General features: G+C 32.9%; 1 protein-coding gene and 1 long non-coding RNA gene across 2 annotated transcripts; both read right to left on the reverse strand.

Moving 5' to 3' along the window:
• Positions 1 to 9,853: 9,853 nt before the first annotated feature.
• LOC145045682 (uncharacterized) lies at positions 9,854 to 13,445 on the reverse strand. The gene is made up of 7 exons (XM_078994003.1): positions 13,019 to 13,445; positions 12,604 to 12,902; positions 11,485 to 12,112; positions 10,730 to 11,406; positions 10,285 to 10,536; positions 10,104 to 10,202; positions 9,854 to 9,913 (listed from the first exon to the last, which is right to left on the reverse strand). Exons 1-7 carry the CDS (start codon positions 13,443 to 13,445, stop codon positions 9,854 to 9,856), a joined length of 2,442 nt encoding a protein of 813 aa, XP_078850129.1.
• A 4,130-nt stretch (positions 13,446 to 17,575) lies between these two features.
• LOC144998855 (uncharacterized) lies at positions 17,576 to 19,812 on the reverse strand. The gene is made up of 2 exons (XR_013660459.1): positions 19,615 to 19,812; positions 17,576 to 18,437 (listed from the first exon to the last, which is right to left on the reverse strand). It is a non-coding gene; the product is annotated as an uncharacterized LOC144998855 (long non-coding RNA).
• Between the last annotated feature and the right edge of the window lie 4,950 nt (positions 19,813 to 24,762).

The raw sequence follows: 24,762 nt of genomic DNA on the forward strand, positions 1-24,762 counted from the left end.
ATATTAAGGGTACCAAGTGAATTGGTATGGTTATTCACACCTTGTTTTGTGATCCTCGGCATCCCAGTGACAAAATTTGAGAGGGCACACTCGAGATTGAAACATGCCATTGAAAAGTTCAATGAATCTCAAAAGATCTAGGAATTTCAAATCCAATTAAAACCTAATAAATTATTTCGTTTTTCATGGTGGAAATTGGTGAATCGTCATTCGCCTACCTTCAAATATTTTATAGCTTGGATTACGGCATCCCTCTTCCAAATTATAAAATATTGTGTTGGGTCCTAGCCTTAATATTTCATATTGGGTTTTATATTAAGGACTTTGAATCAACTAACTTGATTTTCTCCCATTATAGATGTCTAGTTCAGACAACTATGATTAAGGACTCTTGAAGATGGTGTCCCTCAACATCATGCTTCACTTCCTCCACCTCCTCCAATTATTCTCCCTCACCCAAAAGTTCTTGAAAAGTTTAAAGTCACTCAATCCCTATTGGCAAGCATAGTCTATGTGTGCTTACATCTTGGAGATAAAGTCACATATTGACAAACCGGGAGAGTTGGGTGTCAAAGTCTTGTGAAAGTTGGATGTTCAATCACTTTCTTAGTAACATAGTGAGTCTCTTTGGGACTACTATGAGATAGACTATGACATGACCCTTAATGATCTTATCTATTTGCTTGGTGTTGTGGAATCAGCAATGATTTGGAACACCAGTAAAAGCAAATTTGATTAAAAGAACAACTTCCCAAGTCTTAAATGGACATTGACATTGGTAGCATTAGATATCTAGAAAAAGATTTCTCTTCCCAATGGAAAGGGATCGGCCATAGTCAACTCGGTTGACCAAATGGTAAAGAGAAAGGCTAAGTCTGAGATAGTCTCATGTGCCATTACCAAAGGGTCCATGTGTTTTGTTGCCAAAGGAAGGGGCATTGGTTGCGAAGCTGCCCTATTCACCTGAAAGGTCATAAGGTTGATCAAGTCAAGAGGTTTGAATCTACTTCGGGTAAAGTCCACTGACTAACTCTATTAAGTTTCTATTTGAAGATTCTTATCACATAATGTGAATGGGTCACATGTTGATGTTTTTAAGAATCAAAAGAAAAGATAGGAAGCTTAAAGTAAGTATATGTTGATTCTGATTGCGAAGGTGGGTTTCGATCGCATGGTTCGGCAATCAGAATTTTGAGCTGTCGCTTAACAGTTATAATATATTGCTTATGAATAGATAACAACAAGGTTTTCATATGGATTGTAAGGATAAGTTTTTCCGCAAAGTTTTAAAAAAAAAAAGAAAAAAAAAGGTTTTAATTTTATTTATTTTAAAAAATATCCTTACAATGGCATCTGTGGAAAATTGTTGCTTATATGTTTCCAGTAATAGCAATATTGGAAAGTGGATTTGATTCCTTCATTTGTGGTAGTGTCTGAATTTACCAAATGAAGAAAGTTTTTCATCACCCAAATTTCAATTGGACAGAAACTTGAAATCATACAAGTTGTATTGTATGATGAATGAGAATTTTCATCTTTGAAAATTAAGACTAATTCTTTGATCACATGTATATGTGAGTCAATTGAAGGACTAAGGAATTAGGTACACTGGGTGTGCGCTGGTCAAGGTCCACCACAAAGATTGATTTACCATGATTTACTAAAGATTAGTAAATATGATTATACTTATGAGGTTATGTATAATTCTGTAACATTGGAAAGGTTACAATGTATGACAAAACAAATAAGAAGAATCAAATTAGGCAGAAAGATAAAAGTTTCTCAAATCTGAAAGGATGGGAGAGTACTTTAGTATCATATTTCATGATCATCTTAATGATTATGAAACCATATCATAAATTCATACTCTAAGGACGTCTTAGTGCATTGTTATGGCTAAGAAGAGAGGTCATGAATTGTTGGATTGGTTAAAATCAAGAAGAGGAGTCATACTTCGTTCCAAAACAATTCTTAGAGTCATACTCCAAGATTGTAACTTTGAGTGACATAAAGGAAGATTTATTAACACTAGTCAAATGTAAGAGTAAAATGTTTTCTACTCTTGTACATTTGAGATTGGTAAGTTGTGATGTCTTGGATGAGACAAAGACCAACTAAGACTGATTGTGTGAAGTGTTAGTCTTGATAAGAATCCGCACTATCCCTTGAATATTTGTTTTGTCAAGGAATGGTTCTTGACTGGGGAAACTTATATGTCAAAGGGACTGTGGGAGCCTTAAAGATCCTAAAAGAGTTTCAAGATTTAATCAAGAGTAAAACCTGTAATTTATCACTAGCACACGACTTAAGGTTTGCAACCTATCGTGTTGACATAATTCTTATTTTTGTACCTACTTCAAATAAGTTGAATTTACATGTGAGTTATCAGAGTTCAACTTGGAAGCATTGGTGGGCCTTGTGCTACCAAGGTGACAAGAAACTAAGATTGAACAAGTTTAATCCATGTAAGGCTGAATTTGTCACTAACCTTATCTTGTGATTATGGTTTTGACAAATTCACATGGATAGGAACTCATACACTATAAAATCTAAGTGTCATAAGGTTTCTCTCCGATTCATGAAAATTATGGTGAGGAAACGCTTTCACTAAGTAGATTTTTTACGTAGATATCAATTGTGTTATTTGCATTTTCAAAAGTCGTTAGTGGAGCGTGTGTGGTTAACCGGCACACCAACATAGACTTGTGAGAAATGGCAAAGGTCTAAGCAATTGAGACTATGATTACGGCATCCCTTTTCATCGTTCTGAAAATTGTTTAGACACACATGTGAGCTATCTAAGAAAGGGTGTATGAATCTAAATTTCAGAAGTCCAACAGATTTCTGGAAATATGTCAGAGCTAGTGGGAGCATAAGTGTTATGCTGATAATCATCATGTTAGTGGGAGCATGATTATTACGTTTAGTGTTGCAAGCTAGCAATGTTACTTATAGAAAACAAAGTTTCAATTCGTGAAGTTGCAGGGGTTGAAAAGTTGTTTTGCTATAATTAAGGGAGAGGAAATTATACTTCATTTCAATTCTAAAGCTTAGATTGAGATTTTAATCATCTTTAGTCAAGAATATATATATATGAGTTTTATGTTGGAATGGTTCAACTTGAAGAAATTCTATATATATTGCGTTTTCAAAATTTGATTATGATTACGGCATCCCTCTTCATAGTTAAATTTTGAAAACATGGCAAATAAAAAAATATTGTAGCAAAAGACTTGTCTAGTATCATGTCTTTATGTCAAACATCATGAATCGTGTCCCATATGCTTCGGATATAGGATCGATTGCATGTGCTATAATATTCATCTTTTCTAAATTTTCCAAATGCTTAAGGCATTGAGAAGGGAAAAGTCTAGAACTGGATATGACTAAAGTGATTAAGCAATTGTCGAGGACAATCTGAGGTTCGCCAAAGATTGGTTGCTCACGGAAAGTTGGAAGTATGATGTAAGTTGTCGGAAAGGACCATATTGACATATTCTGAAAAGAAGTAACTCTTGTTCGGAAGTGATAGTCAAAATGGGACTATGGAAATGTCTCCGTAGGTGGAATTTATTCAATCTATGTAAGATTAGAAAACCTTAATGCAAGAAGAATGTTTAAAGCAATGTACTTTGAATGTGAGACTTCTGTTCCATAGAGGTTGACCTTCTTTGGAATACTCTGTAATGACTGGTGACAAGGTTTTGGTGACTTTGTGCATAATCATTACAAGAGGAACATTACATAAAAGTTTAAAATCTAACAGATTTTTTGGTAAATGATAGGAATCGGGGATTCTCACATTTACAATAAGGGTTTGGGTTTGTGAAATGAGTATCATTGGAATCATGCTCAATTGATCTATTTCACAAAGTAAAGATCATAGACAAACATAGTGTGCATACTAGGAGTATGGCATAACTATTGTTTAGAAAACAAAGTGTACATGCTAGGAGCATGGGACAACTGTTGTTTTATTCAAGTCTTAAGTTGGTTGTTTGAAACATTATACAATGAATAATGTGTAATCAATATGGTGATAAATAAAAAGTGGTTCTATTTATATTCAAAAGGGTTCAGAGACCATATTGGATTCGATTATTATTGTGTTTCACTTTGCATGTTTTGACTTCCAAAATAGCTAGTTTATTCTTTCTGAATGACTAAGTTATTTAAACACTCCACAGACGTTCATATGTTGGAAGTAGGTATGAATCAAGACTGTCATGAATCGAGTTTGTAGATGGCTAAATGGGTTTAGTCATAGCAATGGTTGCTACAACATTCATGAGTTCTCATAAGTTATGAGTATTGGAATAAACCCACGCTCACTTGTATCACTTCATGGAATTTATCTCGAGTGATCGTGAGACGGTAATATCATATAAATCTTCAAACCTAGAGATATGAGTTGTTACCTATGAGTTGGTTGTGCATTGATTGCACGTAAACGCATCAGTAACTTGATGTTATAAAACGTGCCTTTGTGTACAATTCAACAAGTAGTAGAACAAGCATATGAGTCGAAGTTTATCTGTTCCTTCTAGAAATAGAAGCGATATCTGGGCCCCTCGATGATTTTGTTGTGACCTATGTACCGGCCGGTCAGAACTAAATTGATGTGTTCGATTAAGTTCCTTGTCAAACAAATCGAAAATCGGGAAACAAACTGCTGGACAATAAGTACGACGTTGTTCCATGTATTTGTCTGGCTGATATCATTAGAACAGAGGATTATATGATCACTTATCTAAAATGGCGCTTCATAGTTCAACAGAGTTTTCGAGAGCTACGATTGCTGGTTGGTTCCCGAAGTAACATACGCAAATATAGTTATTAGACTTATCCAAGTGGGAGTCTGTTGGATAAGGTGTCTAAGTCCATAACTTATTTGGTACATACTTGACCCGACCCGGCATGGTCCATTTGGGTTGCACTAGGTCTTACTTACCTGTAATTCACCTCTAACAAGAGCTTGCTTCAAGATGTTAGCAACACCAATAGGCCCCTCTACTCCAATCGCTGTATGGATATCATCAATAAAGAGAATAATTTCACCACTTTCCTTGATTTCTACAATTAGCTTCTTTAGTTTCTAATGCATCTCTTCATGATCAAATTGACGCATGTTTACACTAATCACCTGGAAAACAAGTTCGTAAATTTCAAATGACCCTTTTATCTAAAAAGAAAAAGTAACACAAAAATGAAACTTCAAACTCTCTTCACTAAAATCTTGTGTTCACAACCCTTCTCCTAACGCAAGACCCATCATACAGTCTCATATTATTACTTGCAATAATTCATGTAATGGAATACGAAAGCAAGAATAAAGAATTTTCTATGCATTTATTGACTAAAGTGTACATGCATAGTTACTAAAAAGCCCTTGAGCATAACTAACTATAACTAACTGAATACTTACAACACACCTTCTTATCCTTGAGACAATCTGGAACGTTATTATAGTATGAAATACTTTCGACGAGGCCTTCTACAACAGATGTCTTTCCAACACCACGTTCTCCAACAAGGCATGGGTTGTTTTTTGTAAGCCTTCCCAAAATTTGAGTAACTCTTTCTATTTCTGATTGCATTCCAACAACATCCAGCTTTAGCTGAAAAAAATGTAATAAACTAATTCTAACAGAAACACACTTCAATGGTAAATCACTTGCATATATATATATATATATATATATATATATATATATATATATATATATATATATATATATATATATATATATATATATATATATATATATATATATATATATATATATATGTTGGACACAAGTTACCTCTTTTGCTAGCTTTGTTAAGTCAATACCATATTCCTCATGAATTGGCATCTTGTTGTCAAAGATCAAATCATTAACAACTTTTGAACTCTCAACCATTTCCATCACCTACTCAAAGAGTTCAAGATTTCACATAAAAAGTCTTTTTTTTCATACAAAAATACTATATGTTAAGTTGTTAACTTGGACACCTAGCTAGACTTGCCTTTGTGCGAATAACATTTAGGGATACACCTAACTTCCTAAGAACATGTTTTACACCTCCATCCACACGAAGCAACCCAAGAAGCAAGTGCTCGGATCCAATATAATTACGACCTGAAAAAATAAAAATAAAGCCATAGTACTAATTAAATTAAGTTAACTTTATTAACGTTTCAACAACAAAAAATTACCAAGTTGTTGGGCCTCCTCTAGTGAAAATTCGAATACATGTTTTGCACGTGGTGTAAATGGAAAGACATCGGATACATTTCCACTACCACTTCCAATTATTTCTTCTACCTCAGCACGTGCATCTTTTAAAAAAAATCCCCATTGATTTCTAGACCTTTGCTGATATGTCAACGTCTTCTTCAGCAGACACTTTGTTGAAGTCGCCAATAAGACCTAATAAAATTAGCTCTACACCCACGAAATTGTGTCCAAGTTGTCTTGCCTCTTCTTGTGCAAACTTAATAACTTTTTTTAGCGTCCTCTGTAAAGGGTATTGTCTCATTAATCATGGACATTTCTCTCCTAACTGAGGTGTGGAAATCATCGCTTCTGTTGACCATGGTGTCTAAACCAGTGAAAGTCGTAGCTTTCGTTAATGGAGGAGTTTGTAAGGTGCACATCATCTTGACTTGTCTTTTTGTATTTCCAGATTGCTTTGAATGGATCTTGCTTTTATTGGAAACTGCCCAAGGAAAGGTGGAAGATTGCACCAGAGCCCCTTTGCATGATTGCAACTGAAGAATTCTGCAAATAATATATTTTATATTATTATATAATAATAATAATTACGTATTATACTTTCTCTAATATTTTAGGATAATGTAGATACTTGCAATAGTTCCCTCAATAAATAATATGCGTATAGTAAGAAGAAAGTGTAATGCATAACCAATCACTTCACAACTTGGCATTGAATAAAACATAAGAATCTATCTCACAATACACTAGTACAGAAGATGTTTAATAAAGCGGTTTATTTTATTTTTTTGATGCGGTTATTCAACCGCTTCAAAAAATATAACATTATAAAACCGTCTTGTTTTTTGAGGCGGTTTAAAGCCTTAGAAAATGTCCAAAACCGCCTCATAAAAATAGCTTCATAAATTATACTTGTTTTTTGAGGCAGTTCTTAAACAGCCTTGGAAAAACACAATTATTTTTTGATACTGTTATTAAACCGTCTAGAAAATAGAGTTATTTTTTTATGCTAAATAGAGTTATTTTTTGATGTTGTTAGCCTTAGAAAATAGAGTTATTTTTTGATGCTAAATAAAGTTATTTTCTGATGTTGTTAGCATTAGAAAATAGAGTTATTTTTTGATATTGTTAGCCTTAGAAAATAGAGTTATTTTTTGATGCTGCGAATAATGGCAACATAAAATATCATAAATCAGTTGTTGATGCTTACAGTAAACATCATTAGAAAATGGAACCACCTTAGGCCAAAAAAAAATGCTCTATTAAATAGCACAATTTGGTTGCCATCAATGGCAGCAAAAAAATATAATACCAACAAACACTCGCATGTGTTTAATCACTATATATCCACATTCCCAACTACCTTTTTGTTTATAGCACCACATTTAATTCACAATTAAATATTTCAAACCATTTGAAATAAATTGATAAAAAAAAAACAACAACAAAAAACATACCTTTACCGTTTCCCACTTATCAAATTGTCCTGGAAAAATTCTATTTATCAACGGAGCAAAAAGGTATTCGTGTGATTTCTTTTCATCATTTTTTGAAGAATCCAGAATATAAACAGATTTGCTATTCGGATATAGGATAAAAAGAACCCAATGGTCACTACAAAAATAAAATATATAGAACAGGTAAGCATATATGTGTAGTGTGTATATGTATGCGTATGTATTATGGAAAGAAAAAAAATACCCCTGTAAATATGGAGCAATAAAATATTTTTTGCCTTCATGATACGAATAAAATATTTTTTGCCTTCATGCTACGAAAATACTTCTTCGATATGTTTGGCAACAGCCGTCAACCTTATTTGCGTATCTAATCTTGCAATGCATAACAGATCAAAAAAAGCGCATTCGGAATTGGGAGACCTAGAAAAACACCTATATATACTACACAATGTTAGTAAAATTAATTATATCTGAATGTTATTATACCATATTAAAAATATAATAACTTACATCGCAAACCAATGTATAATGCTATAATCAAGCCAACCCCTTAAAAATAACTGTAACACCTCGCTATATAGGATGGGAAGTCGAACTTTGTCGCGATACATCCCTCTGGATGAAAAAATATAAGTGCCATGTGCATTCTTAAAAAAGTCTGCTACTTGAAAAGCAATAGCTTGAATTTTAGGACTTTTTTGTTGTACTTTGCTCAAGGATATATAAAGAGCATCATCTACACATGTAAACGGTTTGATTTCGGGTTCGGATTCGGGTTCGGGTTCGAGTTCAGGATTAGGATCGGGATCGCGTTCACATTCTAGCCTGGGTCCGGGCCCGGATCCGAGTGCATTTAAACAATTTGTTGTGGATTCATAGATAATATCTAAAAACAAACATAAAGCATTAGTACTACATATGATTGTATACAAACATTAAACATCTAAAAACAAACATAAAACAAGTTTTTTTAAGACTAGCCATATCAACCAAACCACCTTGAAAAGGTTCATTAGCATCCATTTGATGATGATAAGGAAATTGGTTTTCCTCAAACTAAAATAACAAACAAATTGTTATAATATTAACAAATAAAACTAAATTAACAACATTTTATAAGAGTGAACCGGTCGACTACGACTACCTGTGGACGATAAAATGAGGTTGTGGTGTCATCAACGTGTATCTGTGGAGAGGAGTGTTTCGAGCCTATTCTTGTGCCACTATTTGACTTACTCGGTGTTTTGTTCGCAAGCTAAATAGATTGCAATATTTAAATAAAACTATATTAAAATATATTTTTGTATTTAAATAGAAATATATCTTTAATGCATATCTCGGCCACTGAACGATGCTATGAAGCAGATGTTTAACAAATTCAACTTCATCCGTTCGTGTTACGGCATGCACAGGCAAGTTCTCATATATTTCTACGATCTCATCAACTTGAACTTTAACACAACCTTCATTTACTGGTTTTGAATGTATAACCGTTTCTGAGGTTGGCCATGCCATACCAGAAGCTACTTTCAACTGAGTATCAGCAACTTTTAATAACAAATCACATGCTGTCATAACCTACAAATCATACCAAAAAAACTATAAATCTAATATAAGTTTATGTAAAAACTATAAATATATTACCTTAATAGGCGGATATTCTACCAATCGTCCATCGGACACACCATTAGATTCAAGGAATGTTTGGTTCGTGTCGACCCGCGGTATCAATTTTCGACTTTTTTTTCACATTCTTAAACAATCCACCTGAAACCTTGGTAGGCCCAATGATATTGGATACTGTCCGTGATCGCCCCCCGTGCTCGGGCCCCAAAAGCCTAACTAACGGGTCTTCCTCATTTTGATAATAACTCCCATCGGCTATCATATTTTTCTCTTCTCGTTCCTATATAAAAAAAGTACTTGGTAACATTTATTTACTAAAATAATCAAAGTCTCATTATTTAAAAAACATAATTGTTACCAAAAATTTGAAATTTTCAATTGCCGTTTGTGGAAGATCATACATCTTGGTTTCTTTGTCTTTTATTGCAAAAGACATTAAATACAACTTAGACCGTTCATTTTGTATGATTTCTAGAAACTCATATTTTGCTACAAGTTGAAGCCATATAATAGGTGTTTTTTTTTCAAGACCCGGCCATTTACCTCGTCCTACGTGGTTTTGGGATTTCTTTTTAGCACTATTTTTTTTTTAGCTTTTGCACTTTTTGCCTACACACATATCAACAAAATTTTATTAATTATTTGTAAACATACTAATAATATTATCAATAATAATAATAAATAAACAATTAATACATACCAAAAACTCAGGGTAGTTTTTTGTGCAACGAATCTATCCCAAACATCGCGAGGTATAAAGGTATATATAGCACATATATGCGTCTAATTCATTATTTACAAATTTTGAAACTAGCCTTGATTTAAAATTTAATGCAAGTTTCACAGCTCTCCTCTTCATATAATCTTTCATGTCATCAGACTCGATATTCCATTGCTTCTATAATTTCAAAACAAAAAATGTTAAACATAATAACTAACTAACAAGTTATTCATATTTGTAATAAATTAAAATATAATACCTTAGCTTCCAACCATAAATCTTCAAAATATTTATCTTTAACTTTACCCGGATCTTCATCTATCGGAAACCTATGTTGAACATTCATGCCAAACCAAGACATAAATAATTGGGTTGACATGCCACCATTTGGGATATTATTCTCATTGAATTTAACATTATACTCTTTAGGACGATAATTTTTCTTGAATGCAGCAATACCACGTTGACCTCTTTTTCTTGTTATTGGTCTTACCTCATCCATTTTTATAACCTAACAACATTATACAAATTAAAAATAATTTTATCCATGATAAACACTAGAACATGATAAACACTAGAGCATAACATATTCCAATACAATAGTATATTACAAGAAAAACAAAAACATAATCCAACATAAAAGTTACAGATCCAATGAAATTGGTAGACCCATTTATGCGGGCCAAATATTACATTTATTAAACAGAATAAAACATCTTCTCATATTCTAATGGTTCAAATGCATAGCCATTAGTTGTAAGGTCGACAAGTGTAAAACCATCTTTGTCGACTTGAACACCTGTACGGTTATTCACCCACTTGCATTTGAACACGGGAATAACGAAGTCAAAATAGTTCAACTCCCAAATATTTTGTATAACACCGTAATAAGAATCTCTGGCTATTCTTATCAAAGTATCATGATCCCGTCTGTCGAATTCAGTCGTTGATGCTATCATTGTAACTCCACTATTTTGCATTGTACTTTTTTGATCTTGATCTTTCGTGTAAAAGGTATACCCGTTAATGTCATACCCTTCATAAGATTTAACTCTACAATCTGGCCCATGTCCCAATCTTTTCACAGTTTCATCAACATTAGTTTCTGCTACCTTATTTTTCAGCCACCTTGAAAACTCTTTATTATGATTGTTTATGTACCACATTTGTTCCTTGCCCGGGTATTTCGACTTCAACATGTCCATGTGTTCGTCAATGTATGGAGTAAGACATTTCATGTGTTTTAGGACCACTAAATGTGCAACTTGTAACTCTTCATAAGTTGGCATGGTTATTTTAAAACCGACTCCTCCCTTACCTTCAAGTCGACCTGAATGACGAGTTTTAGGAACACCAACACTTTCGACATCTTTCATATAGCCTATAAAAAATAAATTATTATATTATATGTAATATATTATAAATGTTTGTAATTGTAATATATTATTAATAGGATTACCTTGGTAGAATTCAATCACCTCTTCAAAAGTATACCATTCAACAATACTGCCCTCAGGTCGATTACGGTTCCTTACGTAACCTTTTAGGATACCTGTGTATCTTTCAAAAGGGTACATGTACCGTAAGAATACGGGACCACAAGCCTTAATCTCTTGTACGATGTGAGATATCAAGTGAACCATTATATCAAAAAATGAGGGTGGAAAGTGCATCTCTAATTCACAACGTGTAACATAAACGTCTTTCTCCCATTTATCCAAATCTTCTACGTCAATAACCTTTGAGTGAATGTTGTTAAAAAACAAGCAAAGCTTAGTGATAGAATGTCGTACATCATTTTGTAAAATTCCACGAATTGCGATAGGAATCATATGTGTCATCAAAACATGACAATCATGAGAATTCATTCCAAACAATTTACAGTCTTTCATCGACACAAATCTTTTAATGTTTGCAGAATAAGTTGATGGAACCTTAATATCATGTAAACATTGACAAAACTTTATTTTTTCTTCTTTGGATGTAGTATAACAAGCAGTTGGGAGATAAACACGGTTAGCACTCTGTTCGGGAGCAAGATCTTTCACGTATCCCCATCTCGACCATGTCCTTTCGGATATTAAACTCTAGTTTTATGCATCATACCTAATAATAAGCATATCAAGCTCTCACATACGTTTTTTTCAATATGCATAACATCTAGACAATGTCTAACATCCAAATGTCTCCAGTAAGGCAATTAAAAAAAAATTGACTTTTTTTTTCCAAAGGGCATCTTTATCAACACAATTTTTTTTTCCCAACACAACATTTATACTTGCAACTGGTGAAAATGCATCAAATCGTTTCCTCATCGTTTTGATCTCGATACGTCCATCAAACTCAATAGTTTTCTTCCTAAAACGGTGAGCCTTCGGAAGGAATCTTCGATGTCTCATGTATACAGTTTTTTTGCAATTTTTTAACCATATCGAGCTTGTTTGATCTTCACAAACTGGACACGCTTTCTTACCCTTTGTTTTGTATCCTGACAAGTAACCGTATGCTGGAAAATCACTTATAGTACAAAAAATCATGGCCCGCAATTGAAAGTGTTGTTTTTATAAGCATCATATACGTCTACACCCGAACTCCAAAGAGTTTTTAAGTCATCAATCAATGGAGACAAATACACATCAATATCGTTACCAGGTTGTCTCGGCCCCTGAATCAACAACGACATCATAATGTATTTCCGTTGCATGCATAACCACGGTGGAAGATTGTAAATGCACAAAAGAACCGGCCACGTACTATGACGACTGCTTATGTTCCCAAAAGGATTGACCCCGTCTGAACTAAGCCCAAACCGTATGTTTCTCATCTCTTTTCCAAATCCAGGATACTTCTTATCAATGTTTCTCCACTGAGGTGAATCTACAACATGTCTTAGTTTTCTATCAGTTTCACGTTCTTCCGAACGCCAACAAAGTAACTTTGCTTCTTTTTCGTTTGAAAATAACCTTTTCAGTCTCGGTATAATATGGAGATACCACAACATTTTAGCCAGTGGTCCATTTTTTTCACATCATCGTCAACTTCATCCAAATCTTTTTTCCGTTTATACCTCAATGCACCGCAAAAAACACAATTATGTTTATTCTCGAACTCCTTTCTATACAACATAGAGTTATTTGGACATGCATGTATTCTTTCAACTTCCAATCCCATCGGACACATTAGCTTTTTTGCTTGGTATGTAGAAATGGGTAATTCATTGTCTTCCGGAAGAATGTCATGCAAAAGCACTAATAGACTTGTGAAACTTTTATCACTCCATCCGTTTTTCGACTTTAAGTTCATCAACCTCAATACAACATCAAGTTTCATAAATGTGCAACTGCTATATAACGGTGTTTCTGCTTCTTCAAATAGGCCATGCAATTTTTCTTGTTCAACATCACCCATATTAGCCTCCATGTCATCGAACATTTCATTGAAATTGTCATTGGAATCATTTGAATGGTGATCATCATCAACAACATATGAATCTTTGTTGCATGTACTATTATTAATATGTAAATTGCTCGAGGATGTACTACAATCAAGTAGTGTTTCTCCATGTCTTGACCAACAAGTGTAATTAGGCACAAAACCATTTTGCAACAAATGATACTCTATTTTTTCGGTACAATTAAACGTTTTAAAGTTTTTACAAACGTTACAAGGACAACAAATCGATCCACTTCCTTTTTCTAAGCGATTTTCTTCGGCAACCCTAATAAAAGTTTGAACACCCTCTATATAAAATTGAGAAAAACGTGAAGTGTTGTACATCCAATAATCACAATTCATCTGAAAATTAAAATAAACATTCAAAGAAGGAAAATATATTGATTCTAAACAAACAAGTTATGAAAATTTTCACATGTTCACAATCTACACTAATCAATTTAAAAAATATCAATAAACAATCATTTAATAAATAAATACTTAGAATAAAATCAAAAGTACAATAAAATTAAAATTACCTTTAGTGAAGATAGCAAAACAATTAATGAGGGTATTTTGAGTTATTACGCATTTATGTTTATGTTTCATAAATGCAGAGAATCTCCATGTTCCAAAAGTTCGAAATATGTTAGAGTTTACAGAAACCCTAAAAGACGGATATAGATGGTTTTCATTTGATGCTTTTTTTTTTCAAAATATAACATCAAAAGATAAAGATTTAATAATGCTCTTTTAATAAATTGAGCATCAAAAAATCCTTATTTAATGATGCTTTTACAATGAAGTACCACTAAAAAATATAGTGTTTTCATTTGATGCGTTTTTTAAAATATAGCATCAAAAGATAAAGATTTAATGATGCTCTTTTATAAAAAGAGCATCAAAAAATCCTTATTTAATGATGCTGTTACATGAAGTAGCACTAAAAAATCATTTTTTGATGCTATTTATTTTTAACCGCCTTAACAAAAGCTTTTCAGAATTTATCCGGTACTTTTTTAAAGCGGTTCTTTGATTATTTAATGCGTTATACATTTAATGAGGCGGTTTTTACTATCAACCGCCTCAAAAATAAAGAATGGATCGCATTATTAAATCACTTGTGTAGTAGTGATAAATAGAAGTTTGGTTTTAAAAAGCGTAATATTACATACATATAATCATATACATTTAGTAAGTCAGAACAAACTATACAAGATATTAGATATATATACAACTATAAAGTTAAACTTCAACGTTGATCAATGATCATGCAGACATGCAATATAAAGTCATAAGCATACCACTTTAACTATTAAAACTGATAAGTGAATCAGTGATCACATGATTATAGATATTGATAATTTGATACATGTACATTTTACAATTATATATATATATATATATATATATATATATATATATATATATATATATATATATATATATATATATATATATTACATACAATCATACAGCTATACATTTATACGATTATAAGTCTTATAAGTTCTAATGTTTTAGTCAATTGTAGCAGTTAAAACGGAACAAAAAGAGCCTTATAATGATATGAAAATTTGAAAACAGAACATAGAAGTTTTTTTGGTGAAAATAACCATTTTTGCCTTTTTGGTCACTTTGGTCATTTTCACTATTTTTCCTAATTACATATTCTAATGTAGCACTTAAAACCGAACAAAAAAGAACCTTACAATGATATGAAATTTTGAAATTGTCATTTTGACGATTTAAAACTGAACAAAAAAAAAAAAACTCTTACAAAAAGAAGTATAATTTTCTTTGATAAAATTTACAATTTTGATCTTTTCGGTTAATTTGGCCATTTGGACCACTTAAAAATAAACAAAAAAAAAGAACGTTACGTATGAAACACTCAATCAGAAAGTAGAGGTTTATTTAGTTAAAATGACCATTTTGAACTATTTTGGTCAATTTGGTAATTTTCACCATTTTTGTTAATGTTTTGATTATTTGTAGTAGGGGTGTGCGCGGTGCGGTTTGGTGCGGTTTCGAGTCAAAACCGCAAACCGCACCGCATATGCGGTTTGAATATTTTAGAAACCGCAAACCGCACCACAGATGTTCAAAACCTCATGATGCGGTGCGGTTTGATGCGGGCGGTTTATGCGGTTTAGTTGCGGTTTGTGCGGTTTGATGTGTTGTTTAACATTAAATCTATCAAAAAACTAAAAACCTGACCTGGTTAAAAAAAATGATTGTTTTTATTTTATAAAAACAAATACAATTTTCGAGTTAAATCGTTTTTTAATAAATTGTGACTCATGTTACTATAGTTTTGTAAGTATCATTGTTATTGCTTTATATTGCCGTTATAATTTATATATTCTTATAAACTATGAGATCTTGATCTAATAGTGATTTAATGTTACGTTATAGATATTTGGTTATTGTAAGAAATATATTTATATACATCATTTCTAAATCGTGATTTGAAGTTATAACAAAATAAAGAAAAAAAAGTATATATAACATGCGGTGCGGTGCGGTTTGAACCGCAGTTTTATAAATACAAACCGCAAACCACACCGCATAATGCGGTTTGATAAAATGATGAACCGCAAACCGCACCGCGAAATTCTAAACCGCATTATGCGGTGCGGTTTGATGCGGTGTGGACGGTTTGTGCGGTTTGTACGGTTTTTTGCACAGCCCTAATTTGTAGCACTTAAATCCGAACAAAAAATAAACCTTATAATGACATGAAATTTTGAAAATAGAAAGTAGAAAGGATTTTTTTTTTTTTTTTTTTTGAAAATAACTAGTTTTTCCTTTTTGGTCAGTTTGGTCATTTTGACAATTAAAACTGGACAAAACAGAAATAAATAAGTTAAATAAATAAAAAGGAGTTATAAAAGATTTAAAGAAATTAAATAAAATTTTAAAAAAATTATATAACCTAAAAAGAAATATATTTTAGGTGAGGGATTAAAAGGGGTAACTTTAGAAACTTAAAATTATAAGTTCTTGGTTTTGGGGGTCGTTTTTATCATTATGAGAAAGTTAAGGGGTAAAAGTAAAAACCTGTCAATCTTCATATCCCGGATGTATCCATGGATGACTAAAAACCCCCCCACCTGTTGGGGGGTTGTTTGTAGTTGATTGAAAAGTGGAGATGGAGCATAATTGTTAAGAAAATCTTATAACAAATATAAGTTTTTTTTTGGTAAAAATTTTACAGTTTTGACCTTGTTTGTTATTTGAACCACTTTAAAAAATAAAAAATAAAAAAAACTTATACCGATATCAAAGCACTGAAACAGAAATTAAAATGATCATTTTGACATTTTTGATCAAATGGGTCATTTTTACCATTACATACAAATAAATACATAGGTCACATGAAGCGACAGTCAAATTACTAAAATGCCCTTGATTTGTATATGTTTAACAACCATCTTATGTTTTTACTTTTGTATGACTGTATTGAGCAATATGCTAATTTTTTTTAATCAAAACTTAGAAAAAGCACAAAGATGGAACTCTAAAAAAATCACCTCCAAACTGATTAACAATGGTTGGATGAAACGGACTTGAAACAGAGCTTTAACATGTAACATGTAAAGAAAAATAAACCATAAAAACATCAAACTGAAAAAATAACCAAACATTAAAGCTACACTAACCTTATTAATATTGATGAACCTTATTTGAATGAAATCGACGAGAAAGAAATCATTTGACGTGAATTTAAAGATTAAATTTCGTTTATATAGTCTCATTATCGGATTCAAAATTAGATAAGATTTGAATCGTGATTTACTGGGATTAAGTTGAGGAGTTGAAGATAATTTATTTCCTGATTTTATGGGATCTATACCATCTAATATAATCGATATACATCATATTTTAACAGTAAATTGATATATTGCGGGAAAAGAAAGTATACGATGAAGAATAATTGATTATTTCCTGATTTTGTTGTGATTGTTTATTTAAAACAACTTATATTTTTGTGTAAAAATGTTTATTACTTATACCGTCACAAAATAGAGTTTTTAAAAAAATATATATTTGAACTTCTAAAATAAATAAAAAAAATAAAATATACATAAAGTCACCAATCATTCAAGTCAAAATTTCTCCTAAAAAGTAAAATCTTGCAATTGAAATTTGCATCAAACCCATAATTATTACACAAAAAACATCTCAAAAGAAAAACACCACATCGATGCTAAATCAAAATTCCAATCAACACAAAAAACACAAACACCTCACACACGTCGTTGTTTCCTTAGCCTACACCCATTATGTGGCTTCCTAGTCGTATCCTCAATATACACAACCGGATTCCTATCAGATCTTGAATGCGTATACCCATCTCTAAACCCCAAAATCGCCAACTTCTTCCTCTTAAAAAAAGTAAACCCATTGACCTTCACAACAACCGATTTCAACCCCATACTTTTTGCCACACGTCCCACATGTTCAGCCGTCGCTTCAGCCGCATATTTCGAAACCTTGGGCCCGCCTTTCATTTCCGCCAAACATCCCGCACTCGCCCCCATTTTCTTATTCCCTTTCGAATCGGTCACAGTCACAAACGTGTTGTTTCTCATTAGTTTGATGTGGACAATATCCGCATTTTGCTCGCTTCCAGATGATGGATTGTCTTTCATTATTCCTCGGACAAAGTTCATGTCACGAGTGCCCCGATTGAACCGAAGTGGTTCAATCGGGGGTTGACGGTCTGAGCCGGAGAATCTTCGGCTCAGACCGTCAAAGTAGCCGCCACCACCGGTTCGGTTGGGGTTGACTGGGGGTTGTTGATTTTGAGTGTTGGGGAATCCGGTGGGGCCGGTGGTGGGGCCTCTCTCGAACTCCTTTCCGGTGATGGAATGAATTGGACTTGTGAATTTTAATGAATTTGGTTGTGGAAGTTTTAATTTTGTTGCTAAATTAGTTAAAAATCTAGGCATGGTGTTGTCGAGAATAAAGTTCCTGCAAAATAACACGTAGTTTGTAAATACAATAAATAACAATGTACTTTCATTATACAAATAAATGAAAATATGTTGTTATTTCTTGATATTAGCCAAATAAGAAACAAAAAAAAAATAGCAATTAACAAGTAACAAATATAGCTTTTAAGTCTAAATGCAAGAAATAGCAATGTATTTTCATTGATTTAATTATTTTATTATAACATCCTACTTTCAATTCTTCATAGTACAATGCTATAAGAACAAAATAATTGAAAATACAATGTTGTAATTAAAAAAAATTGAAAGTATGATGCTATAATATACAAATAAATGAAACTACAAAGTTATTTCTTGCATTTAGCATTAACGCATATACGTAAAAACCTAACTCCGTTTCATATCCATACAAAATTTGTAAAAGATTACAATAGTTTGAAGTTTTTAAAGAATAAATGTAGCAAATTTGATGAGATACCGAAAAAATAAAAGATTGAAAGTTTCATGGGACACAAAATCTTTATTCCTCTAGTTAACTATAACAAAACCTTGAAATAATATTAGCAAAAAACTCTCCAAATTAGGCTCATTTGGTTTATAATATAAAAATTGAAGGTTAAATGCAAGTTATAACAATATGCCTTTATTGATTATTTTAATATACCATCAGATTTTTGTTTCTTCCTAAGTTCCTATTACAACATGGTAGTTTGAAAAAATCTATCCAATCATAAAAGTGTCATCCAAATACAAAATAATTTCACTGCTATAGTTGAGTAAATTTTACAAAAAGTAACGTTACAATAAAATAAAGTTGGAAGTGCATAATAAAAGAATGATTTTATAGAATATAATGTCTTGTATCTGTTTGTTATAGTTCTAATAACATCTAAGTTTAGATTCAACCACATTTGATGGGGAAGAGGTATGTAGAGCAGCTATATACACATTACTAATCATCCAAATACAAGTAATCAACAAAATAACAATCGAAAACACAAAATTTCCAAATTCATACGCGTAATGATCTTTCAAACAGTTGACAAAGTAAAAAATTAAAAAATTTAATAGCATTTAGAGCTTATCCACACATTGACGATACTTAACAATGGGAGCCTCAGCCAACAACAACAGCTAATTAGATGAAAGGTATTTAGGGTTTACAAAATAAAAACATGAAATTAGGTTAAACTTACTTGAGAGTTGATATTTGAGAGGCGAAAGGCGAGCGTGAGAGTCAGTGATTGCACATAGATGATAGATCGAACATGAAGAGACCGAGACTGAGAGAGATCGATCGAGAGATGGTAACGGGAGAGAAGAGAAGCGATAGGCGTAACTCCATTCGTAACGCTTTCTCTTTTGCTAACTTGGGCCAAAAGCCCAAAAGCACCGGGGCCTTATGCATAAATTATTAAATTATATTTTGGCCCAAATTCTTTATATAATAAATTTCATACACATTCATAGAGTTATATTTGAGGTTCCTAACCACTCTTGAGTCGGTCTCGAAAATGTTATGTTTTTTTAGGTTGATCTTGGAACGGTCCGGTCTTTTTTCGAACCGGTCTCGTTCGGTCTTTTATCGATCCTCTCTTTTTTTAGATTGATCTTTTTCGCCCGGTCTTTTTTCAGACCGTTCTTTTTCGGTCTCGTCTCTCGGTCTTTCTGTGTGCTTTTTTCAGATCGATTTATGGGTTTTTTTTTGTCCGATTTCAATATTTTTCGATTCTTTTGTTTTGGTTTCGAGTTTTTTCTATTAGCCAATATGAGATTATCACCAAAATGATAAATGAATATTTATTAAAAATGATAATTTAAATTTAATAAAATGAAAAATGAAATAAATTAGATAGTTTGTGATTAAAATTTGTATAATTAACACAAAAATTATATATTTATAAAGTTTGGTTACCGGTCTTTTTTTCCAGACCGGTCTCGGGCCGATCTGATCCGAGACGGGACGGTCTCAAGCTGGTCTTTTTTCGATCTGGTCTCGTTTTAGACCGGTTCGATCTTGGTCTTTTTTTTTTGGGTCTGATCCGAGACTGGTGTTTTTTTGCAAGTCTACACATTCATCTAGACTGTTTTTGGACTGGGTAAGTCTTGGAAATGGATCGGTTCGGGTCCATTTGTAATATGGTATTGTATTTTTGGAACCGTTCTTGGAACAATCATGTCTTTTTATGGACCAATATCGGTCTTGAGAGGTTTTCTTCTCGTTGGACTTTTTTCAAACGAGTATTGTTGAGATTATTCTCGGCCTTTTTGGTTAACACAAAAATGATGTGTGTATATACTTTGGCTTCAAGTCGTTTTTTAGACTGATATCGGGTCGGTGTCGGAACTAGACCGGTTCATTTTTGGTTTGAGACATAATTTCATGTTTTTATTTTAATAGTTTCTACCATATGACTCTAGATTCTACTAGGGATAAGCAGTTTATATCAAATCCCGATTTTATACTGAAGCAGGTACCGAATTTAAAAATATAGGACGATACTCAGTACTCCAAAATCATGAAATTTGTGATTAGGTACTAGTACCGAAAATCTGTATCATTCCCAGTATCGGTGCCAATAACGTTAATTCAGTACAATACTTAGTATTGAATTTAGATCGAACTTGATATTTGGAAAATCAGGAACGATACCGATCGATACTGATTCCGCCCCACGATCATACTTAGATTTTTAAAAGAGAGGGAAAAAAATATAACAAAACTAGATAATTTCTCTACTAAAATAGTATTATGTAATGCCCACCCTTTATGTAGTGAATTGTATTCTTGTGTGTTCCAATTCTAGTTATAGTTCTAGTTGTGGATGATATTTGTTATAAGACCATTCTCATGACGATTAAAAGTTTGGTTCGTTGTCCGAAACAATTAAAAAGAAATTAAATAATCACAAAAACCCACCAATGGTTTGGTTCACCAAACATATAGTTGAGCTTTCTCTCTCTCTCTCTCTCTCTTACTTGTTTATTATTATTTTTTTTTTTTAATTTAGGTTTTTAATATATTTACTTTATCAATAATTAAATGATATATTTTTAATATAAATAAATAAAATTTTTTATTAAAATTTGTAGAAAACAATTATCTACAAAACGATATCACTATTGATATATTTTTCATATAATATATTGAATTGGGTTTGATTGGATAAAGTTGCTAATTGGTGTAAAAATTTGAGGCCGATTGTATATGTAGAAGAGAGAGAAATTAATTTTTTATAGTTAGTCGACTTGGTTTTGGTTATTAATAGGGATAGTATAATGTGGTTTTGGTTGCTCGACAAAAATGAGAGCTTTGTATATGATATGTGTGATATCCTTATCCTATGACAAGAAAATATAGAAATAAATTTGATAGTGACAAAGTAAATGACCTAAACAAAAAGAAAATCATATGACGCTTATGGCTCAACCTCACTTTTGAAAAATGTTGTCCGACTCCTTGCTAAGCAATGTGATTTATATCAATGAGAGGTGTTGGACCTTCTCAATGTTGCAAATCAATCATTTAGAATGCCAATCAAACCATTTAACGACATGTTAATTAGATCCATAAACTAAAATCTTACATTGAACTCCTTAATATGTTTTGGTGAGTCGGCAATGCTTACCAAACTAATTTTAATATCTTGATGCAATCGATAAATGCTCCATTTGTTTAATATGAAGGAAATAGTGTGACCACAAAAACCTTAGAAATGTCAAATTAAAAAAATAAAGTGAATTGCTTAATGAACCGTTACATTCTTTACAATGGCTATTGTCTTTTTTTTTTCTTTTTTTTTTGACAAAATTGCAAGAATGGTCCCTGTGGTTAGGTTAAAATTACTATTTTGGGCCAAACACGTTTGGACTAGCACTCATGGTCCACATGTTTTCATTTTCTTGCCATTTTGGTCCAATTTACTTTAAATTTTTTTATAATGACCATTTTGCCCTTTTTTTAGTTTATTTATTTATTTAAACAGTTTCATAATTAAAAGAAAAAGAAAAAAATCCCTCTCTCTCTCCCACCCGTCTCCCCCCCCCTCTCTCTCTCTCTCTCTCTCTCTCTCTCCCTCCCTCCCTCCCCCCCTCTCTCTCTCTCTCTTCATTGCAGACCCCATATCTTTATCATCCTCTTCTTCTTAAGGATATGCAGAAAAAAGAATCCCTAAATGTAATCTCCATTATCAAAAGCAACTTTGCCCATTAATCTGTATCTCAGCAAGATCCAATGGTTTTCAGACGAGCTTCTATGAGAGAGAGAGAGAGAGAGGAGAACCCTAATTGTTGTTCTAACTCTGAAACGAAGGTTTGTAAATGGGGGTTTCAGATCCGCCTCATCCTAAGAATCAAAGAGCTCCTTCTTTACAGATCGAAGCACAACGATGAAGACCAAACCACCGACAACCCCTGAAAACACCTACTGCCACCCCTCTTCACCACCATTTCCAACCATCCCCACCGTCTCTCGACTCTCCTGGCTCCATCAGACCCTCAGGTGAGCTTTAATCGAGTTTGAAGAAGGAAAGAATGCCAAATGACCCTCGGGTGAGCTTCAATCGAGTTTGAAGAAGGAAAGAAGGAGACCTTATGGTTTTTAGAGGTTGTCGTCATTCTCTTTTCTTTAAATCTTAGGGTTTTTAGAGGCCGCCGCTACTAGAAACCTTAGTTTCGATCTGTATGTCGCCACCTGAAACTTTTAGGGTTAGGGTTTCGCTGCCAGAGCTTCGATATGGTGTCGTTTATCTTTTTACGGCGGTAGTGTTTAAGCTTCCTAGCGGGAGTGAAGGTTGGGGGAAGGGTGAGGATGCTAACGTTCTTTAAACTGGGGAGAGATAGAAGAGAGAGAGAGAGAGAGAGAGAGAGAGAGAGAGAAAGAGAGAGAGAGAGAGAGAGAGAGAGATTCCTTTCTTCTTTTTATTTTTTATTTTTTTGTTAGGAAAATAATTAAATAACAAAAGGAAAAGCAAAAAACAAATAGAAAGGGGCAAATTCGTCATTTTAAATCGTTTTGGACCAAACCCACAACAAAATGGAAACTTTTGGACCATTAGTGCTAGTTAAAAGCTGTTTGGCCCAAAGTGGTAATTTCCACCTAACCACAGGGACCATTCTTGCAATTTTGTCTTTTATTTTTGACTAAACTGCAAAATTGATCCCCGTGGTTTGTCAAAAATTATGGATGGAGTCCAAAAGGTTTCTGACTTGCACTAATAGTCCACAATTGAATCTTTTTTGTGGTTTTAGTCCTTGATAAAAGTGAAAAGTCCTTTTTACCCTTTTAATTTTCTTTTTTCCATTTTTTATATGTATGTTAATATATATTTAATTTAAAACTAATAAAAAAAATCAAACTACCCCTACCATCCACCCGTACCCACCCCATACTTTTTCTTTTTATATTCCTTTGACTTTCTTTCTTTTCTTCTTTGACTATTTCTTTTATTCACCAACTTGCCATTTTCCTCATCTACCATTTTCTCTCATTTTCATTCAATCGAAACCTAATGTTAGGAAAAGTGAAGCCGGAGAAGCACAAGGCAAAAGAACTCCAAGAAAAAGTGGATGTGACCAATAGAGGCGACGACATAGTTGGAGTTTCTGATCGGATGGTTTTGTTCTTCCAGGTATGTTCTACACTAGCGATGTTTCTTCCAGTGAAGAAATAACACATTATTTTTACACCATTTACAGATCATTTGCAAGCAGAAAGGAAAGAATTTGATTCCCAGATATAGCGCTTGCTGGATTTTTTTCATCTAAACGTTAATTTGATGAGAATTTGAGGTTTTTTTACTAGATTGGGAGAAAGATGTGAAAAATCTGGTGGCTGTTGAGGTTTTTAGTTAGAAATAAAAGACAAATAGTTTTGTATGTAGGTTTCGTAAGTTATATGTGTGTGATTAGTAATTATCTGTACAGGGAGAATGAAAATAACAAGAAACAACACAAAAGAAGGGGATTAGGATATCTTGGTGGGTTGTAGGTATTCTAATATGCAATGCTTGTGTGAATTCTAATATACATGGGAGAAATCTGAGTTTGAAAGATTATGAGGATGTGTGTGTGAAAGGTTGTTGTTGGTGGTACGGGGTATGCTAGAGAAAGTTATGGCCTTCTGGGTTTGATCAATGATGTGTTTGTGTGTGTGATCTTGGTGTTGATTAGTGGTGCTTTAACTGTTGTGAACTTTGTTTGATTGGTGGTGGTTTAGCTGTTGTGATATTGGTGGGAAACTATGAAAATTGGGATGCCGGAGGAAGAAGGTGTGGCAGATGAAGAAGACATTGGGCTTGATCGATCGATTTTTTTGATCTTTTGTGTTTGTGTGTGAGAGAGAG

This window comes from Lactuca saligna, chromosome 5 (assembly GCF_052625555.1).
Source record: "Lactuca saligna cultivar CGN05327 chromosome 5, ASM5262555v1, whole genome shotgun sequence".
NCBI classification, from domain to species: Eukaryota; Viridiplantae; Streptophyta; class Magnoliopsida; order Asterales; family Asteraceae; genus Lactuca; species Lactuca saligna.

Coding starts and splice junctions, on each gene's coding strand:
- LOC145045682 (XM_078994003.1), bottom strand. CDS start 13,445: ATGGAGGCTAATATGGGTGATGTTGAACAAGAAAAATTGCATGGCCTA. Junction 10,203..10,284: donor ATTTATGGTTGGAAGCTAAG/GTATTATATTTT, acceptor TTGAAATTATAG/AAGCAATGGAATATCGAGTC. Junction 9,914..10,103: donor CAAGGCTAGTTTCAAAATTT/GTAAATAATGAA, acceptor ATATGTGTGTAG/GCAAAAAGTGCAAAAGCTAA.